The sequence below is a fragment of the Bombus pyrosoma genome, linkage group LG7 (genome assembly GCF_014825855.1).
Source record: "Bombus pyrosoma isolate SC7728 linkage group LG7, ASM1482585v1, whole genome shotgun sequence".
In the NCBI taxonomy this organism is placed as follows: Eukaryota; Metazoa; Arthropoda; class Insecta; order Hymenoptera; family Apidae; genus Bombus; species Bombus pyrosoma.
In genome coordinates, this window is record NC_057776.1 from 14,813,924 (window position 1) to 14,832,237 (window position 18,314).

Below are 18,314 nucleotides of genomic sequence, written 5' to 3' on the forward strand. Positions count from 1 at the left end.
TTCCATTTATGCCATTTTTTTAGTATTTCTCGCTATCACTTCGCAATTTCTTATGTGTTTTATCAGTTCCTTAATCCTTCAAGATTGTTAAGAGTGATAAGAGGGTTCGTGGACCATTAAGTGTTATATAAACATCGATAAGATCATAAGTATCACATTACTTTATGAACTTCATTTATCACGTTATAAAAATACAAATTCTTTGGCATTAGTAATGATGCCAGTTATTATTGAGATAATAATCTGTCGAAAGTTGATATCTTGTATCGTGAGAGGCGAATATAAGGTTCATCAATTTATATAAAAATTGATCTTAATTAAAAATTCCTCACGAAATCATAGTAAAAGATCTAGATACGTTATCAAAAAATTCTACGGAAATATTTAAGTTAGATCAACTAATCAGATTTATTTCTAAATTTTCTAACTTTCAAAATTTTTACATCTCTAAATACAATTGGAAGCCTGGAGATCAGAAAATCATATTTTTAGTAATACGTGAGAACTAAAGTTTGTAATAGTTTTTATTTTCAATTCGATAATTTCCATCACACAAAATAAGGATATATCGCAAAAAGGGAAAAAATCCATCGATTTCCTTTTAATATATTTATATACATTTCCAGCCGTATCAGTTTAATGGAATCTATAAGGCACAATCTATTTGTAGCGAAGTATTTCAACCTTTCATTGAAGATGTAATTGATTTATGTCTCATGAATTCTCTGTTGCTTCATCTATTCCCATTGAACCGTAAAAATAATGTTAGCATGCAACTTTCTAAAATATTTTCTAGACACGCTGTGCATTATATCTTTGCTAGTCGTGACTGTCAACAGTTGCAAAATTTAAACAATACCTTTACTTTAAAATTCTCGTAACAATCCCTTGAGGCGTCCCTCATAAATCTCCTCCACCTCCGCCGTTTTCAAGAATGCCCTATGCAAACTTGCGTTCAATAAAATCTTCACTCTCAAACCATATTTCATGATGCTCTTCCCCGTGCTAATTAATTTTATTTTTATTCTAACAAATTGCTGCGTTCGTGAAAAATTATATTCGAAAACCAACCATTCATTTCAATGTAAATCTGATCGATTTTACACACACGAAATCGAATAATGGCACTTTTGAAAGTTTCACGAAACATAAATCGGTGTCTGTTAAAAATTGCTACGATTTATTTAAAATCGAAACACGTTTCACTGATATTCCACATTTTTTTGGTCAAATATATCATTTAAATTTAATGTAACTTAAACCTAAGATTTGAATAAAAATTTCTTAAACGTGTGACATATTCCTAATAATATATAGTTGTATAAGAAATCAAATAATTTAATTCTACAGAAAGATCGTAATTTAAAATATTAATTTTTAAAATTCAGCTAGGTATTTCTTTTATTTGAAGCACAGAATTTCGCTTATAAAAATATCTCGTAAAATCTCCTTTACACGCAATGATCCCGTTTATTTGTCTTACCACGTAAAGGAGTATTCTACTGGAAACATGTGATCGTGAAAGATGAAAGAGGAAACGCGAAAGAAGTTTGTAGATTTGCAGGGAAGCGTATAACGGTGAAGTAAAAATAGTAAATATTTTCTCGGCCGAGTAGCCCACGTGTAAATATATATCGTCGCCCCACACGTAATTTGTTGCTAATCAATTAGAGCCAGGATCTCGGCGTTGATTGGCCAACCTTCTTGTAGCAGTGAAGGCGATAAATCTGTCACGATGAATTGCGAGGCTGCCCTAACTCGTGGGTCAAGTAGTCACGATTTAGACTGTGTCGGTGTATAATCGGACAAAAATAATAGGCCGCATTTACAATAGGGGCACAATAGAATTCGTTCTCCGGACGACGACTGTACTTGCGTGACGTTGAATCGCGTCCCGTCAACGCACGTGTGTCCAAATAGATACGAATTGATTCGATACAGGTAATCCACGATCCATTTCTTCCTACTTTCTGATTGATTTCAAAGCAAGAGATTGGAATTCATATATTTATGTTAATGCTTGTATGGTTTTAGTAATTTACGTATCAGAATATTTGAAGCGAGGGTAAAAAATATCAACTTGCAGAAGCAAATTATCTGTTGCTTTGTTATTTATTAGTTTGTTATTATCGATAACAATTATCTGTTGTTATTTTACAAATAATAATATCAGTAGGTAAATAAGTATTTATTTCATCATTCGTACATTTCAATTTTTTTTGGAATGTAATATATATAGTATAAGTTTAATAATACAACAATAGTCCATGCAATATGCAAAAAAAAAAACAAAACTGTAATACTATTTGGATAGTCGAATAATCCTCCTTAACATGCAAATAATAACATACTTCTTTTTTATCCCCTTTATTAAATGTTCTTAATTGTCGAGTACAATTAATTACATTTTTCTTTAAGAGACTAAAAAGAATCATGCGGATTCCGATATAATTATCAGCAGACGCTGGAATTTTCTATTGCTGTCCTATACGTGTATATTTGTAATTTGTTAGTGTGCGAGCATGAGTACACCGGAGCAGTGTAATAATAATACATAGGGAAAACAATTTTGTTTTGTGTTAAAGCTAAATTAATTGTTTTGAAACAGTCTTCTATTTCACATAACTATCTCAAATAAGATAACCAATTATTTGATTTCCGAATGTCGTATTTAATATATAGTTCAGTCGTAAATAATACAGTTGTGTTCTATAACGTAATAGTATTTGCTCTGAGAATCGTTTTAAATTACCTCCGCATTACGTGTCTGACCTGATAGGCGTATTCACTGTGTGAGGAAATCTGTATTCCTGATGCAAGCAATGTTGATATACTACAATAGAATCAGAAACTATTCGAGAGACTATTTTAGGAAACATTTAGTCGAATCTAAAATACCAAGTAAAACAAACAATCGTTTCAGTTGATATTGCAGCAATGAAATAATTATCTGCTTATAAAGGAGAATTATTTGCTTATTCAAATAATCCTAAAAGAATATTGATTAATTGAAGATAATAAATAATTTACAAGAATTTCCTTTTACTATCTCAGTGGTAACATTTATTTGCAGAGGGTAGAAACCATTAACGACCAATACCGTGAAGCAAATATCTTAAATTAGCAAATATCGCTTCTCTTATAACAGCAATTCTTAAGGAGTATATATTTAGTCAGCATTATAAGCCGAGTAATACAGATGGTTTAGGATTTTACACAAGACTCTGCATATGTTGAGAGTTTTATGATTGGTTTAATTGACTGTGAATTAACAAGAACGAATATAATGAATCTTCCTTCTTGTCTATCTTCTCATTGTCTATATTGTAAAGAAAATTAATATCTCGAATCGTATCTTCTTGAATGAGTACACTAACAAGAGATTTTATTTTCAAAATTCACAGTAATTTCCTCTCTTTCTTCTTGTAAGTAAATTTTTAGAAAAAATGGAGCAAGTGGCAAAGTATTTATTTCTAATAGAGACATTTTTATAATTATAAATGTTTGAATAATAATACTGAAGTATAAGAAATATATTTTAAAGTACAATATAAATATTGTAACAACAGTGTTAAAATATCGAATTTGGAAAATCCGTAACAGTATCTTATCTTATAAGTTAGAATTATATCTTATCTTTTAAAAAATTTATGTATCGTTTTATTATATTTTATTCATTTTTTTTAAAAGCGTATTTGTATTATTTTTTTATTCAGCGCCACAAATGGCTTGGTTCTTGCGCTATATAGAAAGAGGAAAGATTTATGAAAATTTTTCTATTAGATTAACGCGCAACTTCAGGTTTAAGATCTTTTAATCTTTGGAATAGGAAGCGAAATGGAGGTAAACATAACGACCTCGTGTAAATATATCTCTTTCCGTAATTATCAAGACATTACAGTGTAAACTTTATTTATCGTTATGCTACGTTCCATCATAGTTTTTCTTAAGATATCTCAAAGGTTGACAATGTAATGTATTAATGTCAGGGATTAACAACAGGAAGTTTCCACATTAATACCACACGAAACATACGAAGTGATATCTATCTTGTTGAAAGGAATTCTATATTTGTGTCAGATAACAGATTAATTTTAGCATTAGGTATATTAAATAGATCAAATGTGAATCAAACATGATGATTAAAGACATGTTTATTTGAATAGAACGATTTTTGCATAACAGAATAATCATTTTATCTTGCACTGTTTTATATTTTGTAAAGAATAATGTTAAAGTAAATGTAATAACGAAAAGTAGGATATAATATAAATATAATATCGTTTCAATTAGTTATAAGTCTCATACTTTCTTTCATTGTATTAGTCTTTCAATATATTAAGTTACAAGGAATCACACTTCTGTTTCCTAGATTTCCTAGATTTTCACGTAGAATACATATATTGCTTCAGCAATTCGTATCATACATCTTCTCTATGCTGTTCTTCAACATAAGGTGTTAACAGACGTGTCTATATGTCAATAGACACGATAATGTCAACTTCATATTCACGTAATGAAGGAAGTATGCTTAACACTAGAATATTTGAATAGTACAGAACACTCGACTAATACACTGTTCAAATAACAGAAGCTTTACTTTACTTGCTTCTTCCAATATTGTCTATATATGTCTTACTATCTTTACTTACAACACCAACCGATCTTTTTTTGAAAAATGAAAAATCCACATTTATCTTAAAAAATACACGAATTATGTTCCCCCCCGTTACATTAATTTTACTAAAAATCTGCACCATGAATCTTAATTCTACTCTATTAAAGTATCCATAATCCTCTAAAATACGATCATTCGTATTTCAAGATTAGAATTTTCGATAACAATTTTTTACGATTTCTATTAACACGGTACGTTAATTGTATCGTATTAACACAGTAGTTTACAAATTCTTATTAATGTAGCAAAGTTTCGTGACTCTATAACACTTCTCACATTTTATATACTATTTCTTATTATTTAGTAAATGATTTCTATGGATTTCGTCAGTAGAAAAAAATGGATGGAGAAAAGTACCGGAATGACTGTGCTGCAACCTCGATCGACACCAAAATAACAGTTCAAGTATGTTAGTTATTGATAATCATTCTTTACGACCTTGTCCTGCGCTCCTAGTAAAAATTGAAACTATTATTATTTAGTAGAATGATTGCGTTCCTATCAGTAAATGGTCTATTCGTTTCCAATGATGTAAAACTGACTAATAACGTAATACACGTGTCAGACGATAAACCGGAATCAATAGAATGTTTTGTTTTAATAATAAGTTTAATGAGAATCATTCTGCGTTACTACCATGTTATGCAGTTTTCTTGAGGAACATGTAAGAAGCTACTCATTTCGTTCTTAATCTATTTGCTGTTCTTAAATCATTTCTTGTTGCAATCGACATACTAGCAGATCATGGGTGCACGTTTTACAAAATAAATTTAACGTGAAAAAAGTAGAAAATTTCTTATTAAACATATCTGTAATGTATTTTATAAATGGTAACATATTTTATAAAATATGTTTTATAAACTAAACATTGAAAGAAGAATTTAGATTGTATCCATTGTCTGTTGATATTATTGCGATAAACAAATATATCTTTGGTTTTACATTTGATAAATATGGAGATAATATGACCTTTGATTATAAAATTTAATTGTAATTGAGAAAGTTATAGTTATGAAATAATAGAATCTTATATATTCCATTAAAGACTGTAGAATTTACAATAGAAGTAAGAAATTTTCTAATGGATTTAGATATCTATGAAAATAAAAAAGAAATTTAATTTTTGTTTGCAAGTTGCAACAGAATTCTCGGTATTCTTTCATATTAAATATCAAGTTAATAGAATCTTCAACATTCCATTAAGGAACTTCAAACCTGAAATGGAAATAGGAACACAACGTATAAATTTAGAAATTTCTATTTCTAAAAACAGATAGCAATATAGAATTCACAATAGAATGTTAAATATTTATTTAATAGAGTTCGATTTTCCTAAACACTAATCCAATAAAGCTGAAACATGAATTTAGAAATTTCCGTCAAAGCAACAAAGACAAAACCCGCAATATTATTCAACAATCCAGAGTTGAAAATAGAATTGTAAATATTTCAACTCTAAAAATAAACGTAGACCCACGCAATCTGCAAATGGAACGTTGCTTTCTAACCACCTTGCGTGCATAGCCACGAGCGTATCTACTGCACAAGCGTCTCAGTAGATCAACGAAATTTTATACGAATCCGTTCGATCGAATCGAAGTTTTCCCTTCGACACTCTGGGAATAGAAAACTACGAAGAGATATCGAATTGCAACATCGTTCGTCGTCTACCATTCTTAATTATTTGCTAATCACGCGGAGCTGTCGATAAATTCCACTGCGAGGAATGTGTCCAACGTCTCGTTTTTACATCTCATCGTCTCCTTCCTCCCAGGTGCAATGTTCTCGGATCGCGTGGGCACGTACACGCGTGCAACGAATCCTACGCATGTTTAAATGAACGGTTGGCTGGGCTGTTCACAGGAAACCGACGATTACCGACGCGTGTTCCTGTAACGGATCGTTGAAAATCGCTTCCGAATCGATCACCGAAGACGCCGCCTTTGACCGTCGAATATTCATCAATCGTGACAGCGCACGGCTCCGACCAGTGTCGGTTCGTGATAGTGATTTAAGAACACGTTGTCGAGGAATATCTATCGTAGCAAAGGGCTGCTTCCTAGGAAAATAAGGTTCTATAACAGCGATGCTTCGTGTTGATGATTTAAACGCACTGCGGTGAAAAATGTTCTGAAAAGAGTTTGGTTTTAGAAACATGACATTTGATATTAGGATTGATTAGTGGTAAGGAATTAAGAGCGAGTGATTGTTTTATATCAATGTAGATTTGCGGTAATAATTTTGAGAAGGAATATTGTTTAGGACAGAAATTTGGTTTTAGAAACGTGATTTTTAATATGAATGTGGACTGCTCGTAATGATTCAGTGAAAAATATGGTTTAAGAAAGAGATTTGTGTTTATAAAAATTGAATCTATTGATTTTTCTTGGCAGTGTCGGTATGCGATAATGATTTCAGAAGAAATATCGTTTGCATAAAAAGTTTGGTCTTTGGAAGGATAATTGTTGATATTGGTGTTGATTTGTGATGATAATTCAACGAAAAATATTTTGGAAAAAAGTTTGGTTTTAGAAAAATGATATCTGATATCAACGTCAGTTTCTAATAATAGTTCAAGCAAAAAGAAGCTGCCTTTGAAGAAATAACTCTTTATAACAGCGACAGTTGGTGATAATTCTCGTTGGAGAATAGATCCACTTTCATCAAGTAGGTTGATTCTCTGGAGAAGTAACTCACGTAAGTGTCGTTTAGTCATAAGAAATAAGAACACCTAGTGTCAAAGAATAACATTTTTTAAAGTAAGTTGTTGTCCGGAAAAATATTTTATTATGTCAGTGGCGCCGTTTCAAGAACACGTTATTGCAGAACATCTCATCGATAACAGAAGATCATTGATCAGAGATATCGTTAATTCGAAATTGAAGCTGCAAATATCGCCAGAGAACCTGCTTCCCATGAAAATGAAATATGTAGTGAGTATAAATTTCTCTTTTAAACGTAAAGTTCGGAAGTAGCTTCACCGAGGTAAAACAAATTTAAAGTCTTTTCACTTTCCACATGTACTTTAACCGAACGTGTAATTTAATTTTGGCATTAATGCTTTGCTATAAAATCCTACTGGAAGCCTTTTGATTTCATGATTGACGCAAACGTAAAGCGTTTCAAACAGCACAGATGTGTTTTAAAGCTGAAAGTGACTATCATCGGCAACTAAAATAGATTTGCATCTTCCTTGCTTGTACGACTCAGTACGGTATTGTAGTTGTTATATCACACAATAAGAAGAGGCGTCTTCGAACATCGCAGTGTTTCGAACGGTGCGAGTGTACTTTAAAGTTCAAAGGTACTAGAGCATACCGTTGTAGCTATTTCTTCTTTTTTGTACAAAGAAGCGACATTGTCATACCAATTGCGATTTTATTAGATACTATGTAGGACGTGAATGTAACTTGTTTCAATTTGCATTGCTATATTGTACGGAGGATTCAAGCATTTAATGTACAAAGCTTTGAGTAAGAATGAATTGCAGAATATATCAATGTTATTTGACCACCTACATATTTTTAAGACAAATATTAGAATTTTATTTTAAATCGAGAAAGATATTATTTTCATACGATTCTATGCTTTTCATACGTCGCAAGCATTTTTTTTTTATCGTAATATCTTTTTACTATAATCTATATAGAAATTTTCTCTTCTGTTTCTCTTTCTTCTAAATACTTTCTATCGATTATTTTCTCTAGCTTTCAAACTCGTTTCCTAGATTCCATAGAGAATTAAATCTAGAAGCTTGAATCTCTTTACAAGCTATACTCTATTCCTTCGATCTTTATAATAGATCTAAGATCGCACAAGAAACGAGCGAACTTCTCTTGTTCTCGAATTCAAGTTCAAACAAATCTCAGAACACTTCATTGGGTACTGGTACGCTAATGCACCAGGTAGCAGTCGTTACTGGATTCTTCGGTTGAATTGGAGTCATTATCGTACTCGTACACAGAAACACAATTATTGCCGGCTATATTTGGTATAGAATAGCAAGCAACGCCGGCGGAATATTAAATTTTAAAAACAGAAGTATCCCTAGTATCATGTATCGTGAAGTTATTGCGGGTAATTGATCGTACCGTTATTGAACATCACACGAGCAAAAATACGGGGAAAAAATTTGGCATTCGAATATTCAAATCGCCGTGCGAAGGCATTGCTTCTTCATCACTATAATTTACACCGTATCTTAACGCAAATTCAGGATCCCGCCGGTTCCGTTCATCTTTCGAATTGCTCAATTATTGCCAAGAACGCTCGACCTCGGTTACTTTATGGTACTCCGAATTAATTTTAAAACCATAAACTTATGAATATAAATAATCAGAATCTCATAACGAAATTCAGTTCCAATAACGACACTTTATTTTTATAGTACCGTGCATAATTGTTCTCGTAGGTTAATTAATTCTTTTCCAAGAATTATAAATTTGTCTCGAAATCAAAATTAGGATGTTGTAAGAATTTCTGGAATTTATTCATTCTTAAGAATCAGTCGTAGTATTGATGCTACTAATTATTAACTTGTTTTCAATTTACTTCTAAAATACGTATTATAATTTATTTTCGTCATAGCAAGACTTCTTACAAATCCTATTTTCTCATATTATTATATCATATATCATTATATCATAACATAAATGCAAATGAAATAACTAAAATACACATAACGTTTCACGATCGCCACGAAAAGAAGCATCATCGATTCCCTTTTTTCTGTACAAATATACAATTAAATATTTTAATATATTACCAAATTATCTTATTATACAAGCAAAATTCAAATCACAGTATCCACGCATCTCTCTCAACTCTCATTTTCCCCAAAACGTTCCTAACATCTCACTATACCGCTACGTTATCCTGTTATACACACGAACAAACTTCATCCTTCCACTCCGAATCGTACATTCAACTCACGATACCTCTTCCAGCTCTCATTCCTTCGAAACGCTCTCAATACCAACAAAATTGAACTCCCACCGTACTATCACGAAACTATCTGTACACCTATCACGCGTAGTGTTCCTAGTTTTCCTCAGACCTATAACGTGACATAAAACAATCGGAAAGGACGGAACATCGTGCGATAAGAATCGTCGTAAGTGGCTCGGAAACAACCGTGGCAGATGCAAAAGGAGCTACAAACGACCTAAAACTCGGCAAGAGGCAGGCGCCCTTCGCATTCCACGCACTCGTGTCGTGCATTCGCGACTGAATCGCGCGTAATCATCTCTCGATCGCGGCGAGTCACCATCGCGGGTGAAGGAAAAATCGTCGTATCGGGAATACGTATGTTTTTTCTCTGCGTGCACGGCGCTCGCAACCGGCTATGCAGCGTGCGTGTGTTCCACACAGCGGTGGGTCGTCGTCTATCGGAAGTCTAGGCGTGCGTGATAGATAATCGTTATGTAAGAAGAGGCTCGGAGGCTGTTGGCCTCCAGACTCTTTGACGTTGAACCACGTCGCTCGGGCACGGGGAACGCCCTGGCGTTGGACGCGGCCGCGGGCCACTCGGCGAACTTCTTTCTGTATTTATGGTCCAGATAAAGAAAGTTTACGATTCAGATAGGATCGAAGTTGTCGGCGGGGCGAGGTGGTAACCTGAACTACGAGAGAGATAGAAGACTTTGCATGCCGCAGGCGTAACGTGCCTTCTTGTTCCCTTTTCTACGCATAATAATAGAGCGAGTGCCTTCTTCCTAGTCGTGTAGCACATCCGACACGACCGTCCGGCTGCGTAATTATTTCGGAACGACACGCGATTTGCAAGGATTTTAGCGCGACTGCTTCCCTAGGTGGTCCTCCGATGTACCGATCGACGCTCCATTTATTGGCCGTACCTTTTTATTCTTATGTCTTTTAATCTTATTGGATAGAAGGTGTCCGCTTTTGGGGATATTCAGATTGTGATTTTTCAGGTATCGATATATTTTTTCGATATATTTTCTTATCGTCAAATAGGAGGAAAGGAAGCGAGGCGAATAATTGTAACCTTTTCTTCTCTAAGAATAGTAATAGGAGAGTTTTCTTTGGTTGTAATTACTGGCTAGCTAGTCCCGTGCCACGTCATAAACTCATTAAGTCAATTTAGCTTTTAAAGCGTGACGTACTTTATGGCTGTTGCCAAAATATATGTAATTTATAGTTGTTAGTTGTTATAATTCCCGCATCTTTGTATATTTAGTGTTTGTATTTCTTGACTGGATTCCAAGAGTATTATTTTTAGTGTAGGAAAATTGTTTATTTTTAGCCGTTCATTGTAGGTTCACTCGTTGAAAAAGAAAAAGCAGAAACCGAGAACTATGAAATTAAGTCTACGTTGATAGACACGTAATGCGAGATAATTCATAGTGTTGGTCGAAAATTATTCTGTCGATCGTGCTGACAATAATCGTGTGTGGTACGGCACTCACCAGCTCTGGCCAAAACCAGATTTATTAATTATATAAATATGATAAAACGAACCACGTTACGTAAATATCAAACTACTTTGTTATAAAGTAACATTAAATACACGTGCACCGACATAGGAGAAGGTTTAGCATCACTTTTTTCTGAAATCCAGGTACTATATGTATAAATTATGTAAATTCAAATGGCGTTGTTACATAATCTTATAAAAGCCTGACCAAGACTGTAAATGGTGGTAAATATATTTGAAAAATATGAAAACGTTGTATTCCTTGTTTAAAGTTTAAAACGAAATGACTGAATAATACAACATTCCTACTTTTCCGTATTAATTTATATCTTCGAAAAATACTAGAAATTATTATTTCATTAAGCTTGTTCCTGTAAATAATTTCCACGCATGCATTTCAAATATGTGTGAAATATCGTTTAAAGTCAGAAATATAATTATTAATTATATAAATTGCTATGACACGAATCGATCAAACGAAAGACTATAAGTGTCAGATCATATTATTTATTGCTCGTATATATGTTAACTTTTACAGGACATATTTCATTGCTGTTTTCTTGCCGTTATTGCGTAGTATAATCTAGTTAATAACATCGTTAATTTCTAGTACACGATCACTTCGAACCAACTCGCAAACGCAACGAAAGTTGCAACGCGATCCATGGAATCGTATTACGAGTTATCTAATTCGTTTATCGTTGCCATAATTGGTTTTCTTCCTTTCCTCGTCTTGTTATTATTATTTCTTTTTCTTTGTAATGCGTAGCATCGCGTGTTTCTCATTCGACCATACACGTCAATCATTCTCCTCGGATTAGTGTTGTCGCCTTGTCGCTGTTGATTGGCGCCAGAACGTCAGAGGTCAATCGTCAAACTCGGCAGCTTGTTCCGACTTCTATCAGTCTTTATATTTTCATAACGAAGCAATATTTTTCTAGATAAGATTGTAGACATTAATCCAGATATACTTGACTCTTCGTAATATTTTTCCATATTTCTTGCAATACTCTTGTCTTGTAATATTTTTCCGGCTATTTATTTTCCCTCTACTTGACGTCTGAATCGAGTAATTTTCAAAAAATGGTTACTCATTTTCGAAGATCGTTTGGTAACGTTATAAAAATCCTGGAATATGAAATTAATTCGCGATCGTCCTTTCGGATCGTTGACAATGCAAGCGTATCCGAGTTAAATCGTATCGCATAGTTGAAAATGTAATAAATAAACGTACATCTATCTCTAAAAATATTGGAAATGTGGGGTACGTGATATAATGGGTATGTACGTGACTTCTTGTATAAAAATAAATTGGAATCCTGCGAGAACTTTTTCAACGAAGTTTCTCCTTGTATTTTTTTTTGTTTCTGTTTTTTTCGTGAAAGATTTATGGGTTGAGGATCATTCGAGTGCGTACATACGTACTCGACTGAGAATTCATGCTCCGCAGTCTGTAGGTTGCAAATTTTTGTAACCGTTACTTCTACTTGATCTCAATTTATAGCAAACATCCTGGATAAGTAATATAATTATGGTTAGAAAAATGCAAAAGATGTCAAATGTGTAAAGAGAAATATTCGGTGGAAGTACACATCAAGGTCAAATGAAGGTTATTTTAATTCTTCTAAGTGACAAATAGTATATATTCTTTACAGAATAATGGAGGAAAATTGGATAAATTATCGAAACCATTTTACTAGATTATTAGTTACAGATTTTACTAAAGAATCTATAAAATCTTACAACTTTTACCATTTGTTCACCGTTAATAAAATTTAACGATAGATTTACTTATAATCAATAAATAAACAATAATAACGTCCTTATATATAAAGAATTAAATGACAAAATAATACATTATTTTCAACATCTATGTCGTTTAATCTATTTATTCAAAAGTAAAGTTGTTAAAACCTTTCTATTCCTCTGCGTTCTCTGACGTTTAACTTTTTAAGAAAAAACAGAGAAAATGAACGATCACTTGTTTCGCGAATTAGCGAAATATCTCAAGCGTACTTGCACTTTCACATGCTGCCACGATATTCTGATATTTTAATCAAAAAAATCATCTCTATCGCGATTATATCGGCATCAGTAACTCGAAAGGTGTACTTATGAATTTCGCACGGTTTAAACACCGGATCACCGACCAGGCCACATAGGCAGAACTGATCCCTTGCCAGCGATATATTTATCTCGTTCTAATTTTCACACGGCAAAGCTCGATATCTCAAATATTTTCCTTCCAACGATGCTAAAAACAAATTCTTATTTTCCTCGTTCGATATTCCTATGTATCTCCATAGCAGCTCGATTCGTTCTTGCCTAATGCTATCGAAACACATAAATCGCTCTCGTTCTCTGGTCGTTCATTCGCCTGTTACAAAAAGGCAGCGTTAGAGGAAGTTCAACCTTTACTTCGGTCAAATATCGATGAACCAGAGTATTGATGTATCGACGAGATTCGACCGGTGGACTCATGGTGGTCATCACGCTCCATTTCTTGACCAATTGCTTTCGATGATCGACTATGGCGAGCTCGGCGCCAAAAATAATTGCCAGACCTCTGCGATTGCAAGGCAGAAGGCGAAACGAGGGCGTTTCTTCCTCTTCATCTTCGTGTGTACGTTTCGCAGCTGCGTTACTTTCCCGTGCACCATCTTCTTGTTTTTATTGTCTGTTTGTCGCGTACGAGTGCGTATGGAGCGGCGCAACAATAAGCTCGAGGGAAAGGTGAGACCGTAAAGATTATTTTCTTCACTTCGATATGGGTAAACCGTTTTCGAACATTCGTGCCTATATGTTCTTTCCCTTTTTCTTTTATCTCTTTTCTTTCTGTTCTTTTACTAAATGCAAACGACTAGGTCTCTTCACGCTATGTATGGTTAAACGGATAACTCGCGTTTAGTTATCGAAATTTACATGTTTCTTATCGTATTACGTTTCTTAAAGGAGATTGTTTCATATCAATGACCTGATTGGTGTTGCAAATGAAATGCAAATATCCACATAAATTTATGTGTTTTTATTTATATCTTTCTTAACATTTTCCTCAGAGAGAATATTACGAATATTAATATTGCAAACGTGCAATTGTATGTTTGGATTAAGTAGAGTGAATCTTCTGTTCAATTTTTCTACTAACAGTTACATCATTTTGTTGTCAATTATCGTTATCTAATTTCGTTATTGGTCATATATGATCATCGGCTATATCATCATTATTGGTTAATAAATTCTCAAATGATATTTACCTATTTTGCTCTGAACGTTTCTATTTTATCGCATTTGTTGCTGAAATATCTTACATTGAAAGATTCATTGTTGCATTCTAATCTAATTGTAAGAAGATTTCTGTGTCGTAAGAGCGTTTTGCGCGTCAAGATTTCAACGCGTAAATCGGGACGACGATCATTCGCATTTCCTCTGTTCGCCCTTTCTATTCACATTTTGGCTAGGAGCCAACCTTGTGATCTGCGCTCAAATTTCTCCACGATGTCATTAACGCGGGTTCATTTTTGTCATCTTGTTTACAAACAATGATGGTTTACTGCGAATAATTAGTTTCGCGAATATTTCTATAATATTTATATGATATTTCTTGAGAGGAAAAATTTATTAATTTATCTCATCTTTATTGTTACATTTTACGGACGTAGGATGAAACATATGGGACGTGTTTTATAAAACGCAGAGTAATTTTCTTCACTCGCTAATGACTCTTTGTTTTCATAACGTAAGCGATAAATATAGGCGGACAGCTGACTCGCATCATCAATTCAAAAAAGTGTAACTTAATCACAGGGTTAACATGCACCGTGCCATTAACTGATTTCTTTTTAATAGTCAGCGCTCATCAAAGAATATTTCAAGTCTATAAATCACTTTATTCACACTGTCTTTTAATACCGATCTTTCGTTATTACCCCCTTTGCCGCATTATCAACCAATCGTTATTGTACGAGAATAAAACATTATGAGGCATTATAAGTTTAGACTCGTTCAAAAGCCTCAATATTTTCCAATCGTCGTTTAAATCATTCAAATGTCGAACGATCGGAATATAGTACTTTGAGAGAACCGGATCCTAAATTTCCCATCGTAGAAAAACCGAATCAACGAGTTATAATATTTTTAGAAGAATTGAATTTTTATATCGCATTTCAGGAATAAATTCAATCGGAATTTTTACAGTTTTTCATACGAATGATCGAAGGATAGAACAATTTCCAGAAGAGTAAGATCCTATACAACATTCTATATGGAAAATTTGCAAAGCCTTTAATAATTAATCATTCGAATGTCAAACGATTGAGGTCTTCTAGCTGTAGTTATAGCAGCGAGTAGATCTATGCAAGCATAGATCTAAAACCCTACAATCCTTTTACGATTAATTAGAAGCTCGAACGATTGAATTGCTTCTAAACGGATAAAAAATATATATGTATGTATGTACGTACATCGTTTCAGGCAAAGATCTCTTAAACATTCCCCGAATTTTCCATCGTTCCAAGCTTAGATGTTTGAATTGACAAATACTTCTTGCAGAACAAAAGCTTATTCAGTATTCTAAACGCAGATCTATCTTCAAGGATTAAAATATCAAACTTTTTCAAAGATGCTTCATAGACAGTTCATAGTAAAGAAATTTCGTAGTAGGATTTTCATTGTCCATAAATCTAGGCATTCAGTATATGCAAAACCTTTCAACGGTCATTCGAACATCCAAAGATCGAACCACTCTCGAACGAATGAAAACACGTCCGTTAAAAATTCTTCGAATTTTCCATCGTTCAATGATCGATCGATGGAACCGATGGTATCTTCAAAATGATCTCAAGGAAGATCCATAAATCTGACTGATAGAATCTAACTGCGTATAAATAGAACGACGCGCTTTATTTTCATTCAAAGATGCTGCGACGCAGTATTACACGACGCACGATGCTCGATGGACGTAATTCGAAGCTATTACAATACAACAACGTTGTAATGGCAGTTGTAACTTCAGCTATAGAAGATAATACTATGATTGTGCTCATAATACGCAACCTCAAGAACTATCACAAGCGTCGAAGAAGCCCTACGACCGTTGCTTCTCCCTTCGCGTCGCTGTACGCGACAAAGAATCGACTAACCGATGAATTTTTTCTCGTCGTCGTCAATGTTGGTGTGAACATTAACATGGACGTTAATATCCACGATAAACGAGACAGCCGTTCATTATGATTTACACGAGACGCGGCAATTTTCTCGCGTTTATTTTCGTGGGTGGATTGAATTGACCTTGACCGATTTTTTTATCTCTCATATCGTTGTATTTAGAAAGTTTCCTATGGTTTAAATTCTCTGTTGCCTTTTCAGCGACGTAAAAAGTACGCCGAGCACCCTATGAAATGTATTAAGAATGAAATTTAAGCGACATTCTTCGTGACATTTTACGATAAGTGCAGTGGTGGAACAGTTACGTACTTTGTCATTTTAGTTACGTCCGTTTCAGCTCAGAAAACTAATTTCTCTCAGTTTTTAGTAATTACTCGTTATATCATCGCTTAAATATTAAAAATCGCTAATGGTGAGAAAGAAAATTCCCAACTATGATAAAATAATTATTAGGTCGTCCGAGAAGTTTTTTTCGTTTTATAAGGAAATAATGGATGCACAACATTTTCCGTTTTATATTATTTTATCGAATTACATATGATCCATTTTGTTCCATCAAGATAAAGATCAGAAAAAAGGACGTGTCTGTAAAAGAAAGACACTTTTCGGACAACCTAATGTATTCTCACAAGCTAAGTTATATTCTCATAACTAAGCTCTCAACAGATTTATCGTGTGGATAAATATAATAGAACTGCGTGATATTATAATATCTGTTTGTAACTTTTATAATCTTGAATTTCATAATTTTTATAAATTTGAAAATAGCGCACTAATTTTCACAATAATCCATGAGAAATGCGTGTTCATTCTTCTTCTAGCAAAATAAGATTCTATCATAAAGTTTCATACAGCCTCTACTTACGTATGTTTCATAAAAAAGAAAAGAATTCTGGCACGTCAATTATTTATTAGCATATAACATTGACAATGAAAAGACAATGGAAATTCGATCAGCAGTGTTTCACATCTTTGTACATCGGTGTATATCATTCACCTGCAGCATGACAGCTCGCCTTTCTCTGTTCTAATTCTTTTATTCGTCAGCGATAAGTATTTGTTATTTTTAATAAATTCTTGTTTCAAGCATAAGACTTGGAATAATGTTTCTGAAATTTTCGTCACGAACGTAAGGCGCAAGGGATCATTAACACCATCGCGTAATTTTGTTTCTCAGGTTAGTCCGAAAGGGTTTTGTCGTGTATTATGCGGAAGACAAGATTTACGAGCCGATACGTGCAAATGCGAGATGAGAAAATTTATACACGGTGCTTAAGATTCGATCCGCCGACCGCGAATTGTATTCAAATGACGATCGTGAACCCACCGTGACCTCTCGCGTGATTACGAAACTACCTTTAAATTCACCTTTTCATAAGAACGCTCCTCCTCTAGTGCATAATTAATTTCTCCCTCGATCATGTCTCGCTTCATCACACAGAGAACTCTAGATAAACGCATGGGATAGTTCGTTTCGCCTGATAACTAACATGTATCGCGTCAATTAAGAAAAGCTTTAAAGAGATAAATCTATTTACACGATGGAGGGTTTTCTTTTCATGAAAAATCTGCATATTTATTTAACTTTCTACAACGCTACGTACGCGACCCGCAAGTTTCATAATATACTAACTACCGGCTATAAATATCAGGATATTTAGTGGGATTTTTATAAATACATTTTATTTTGTTCAGTGTTATACTGTTTATATTATGTCGCAGCATTTAGTATTTATGGTACAGTAGTATGGTAACGAAATAATAAAACTTATATCAAGTTGGTAATTATTATACTTACGGCGAATTTCCTGACAATTTTGTTATTACGTAATTCGAAATCACTTGGACGGATATCAACGGCAACTTTCTTTAGTTGAATAGACGGACGTATTTCAGGATTTTCCTAACGTAACGCAGAAACTCTAAGCTGATTGCCTTTTAAATTCTTGAATTTTATGAAGCATCTGAGACCAAACTTTTGGTCGTACTAATGTGGAATGTTTATACGTAATTCGTATATTCTTACAATGGAAATGT

The 18,314-nt window shown here is 33.7% G+C and overlaps 1 protein-coding gene across 17 annotated transcripts in view; it reads left to right on the forward strand.

Annotated features, from left to right (window-relative positions):
- LOC122568925 (glycogen-binding subunit 76A) overlaps positions 1-18,314 on the forward strand; it is a 139,896-nt gene that overhangs the window by 62,162 nt on the left and 59,420 nt on the right. For 4 of the 17 annotated variants that reach the window (XM_043729226.1, XM_043729228.1, XM_043729231.1 and 1 more), the window contains one exon: positions 5,012-5,083. The exons of 5 other annotated variants lie outside the window; for them this stretch is intronic. In XM_043729226.1, coding sequence (XP_043585161.1) covers positions 5,018-5,083 — 66 coding nt within the window. In that variant the 5' untranslated portion in view covers positions 5,012-5,017. Of the gene's footprint in view, positions 1-4,982; positions 5,084-6,541; positions 7,612-13,799; positions 13,848-18,314 lie in introns of those variants that run through there. 8 more of the 17 variants (XM_043729227.1, XM_043729229.1, XM_043729230.1 and 5 more) reach the window with 5 other exon arrangements.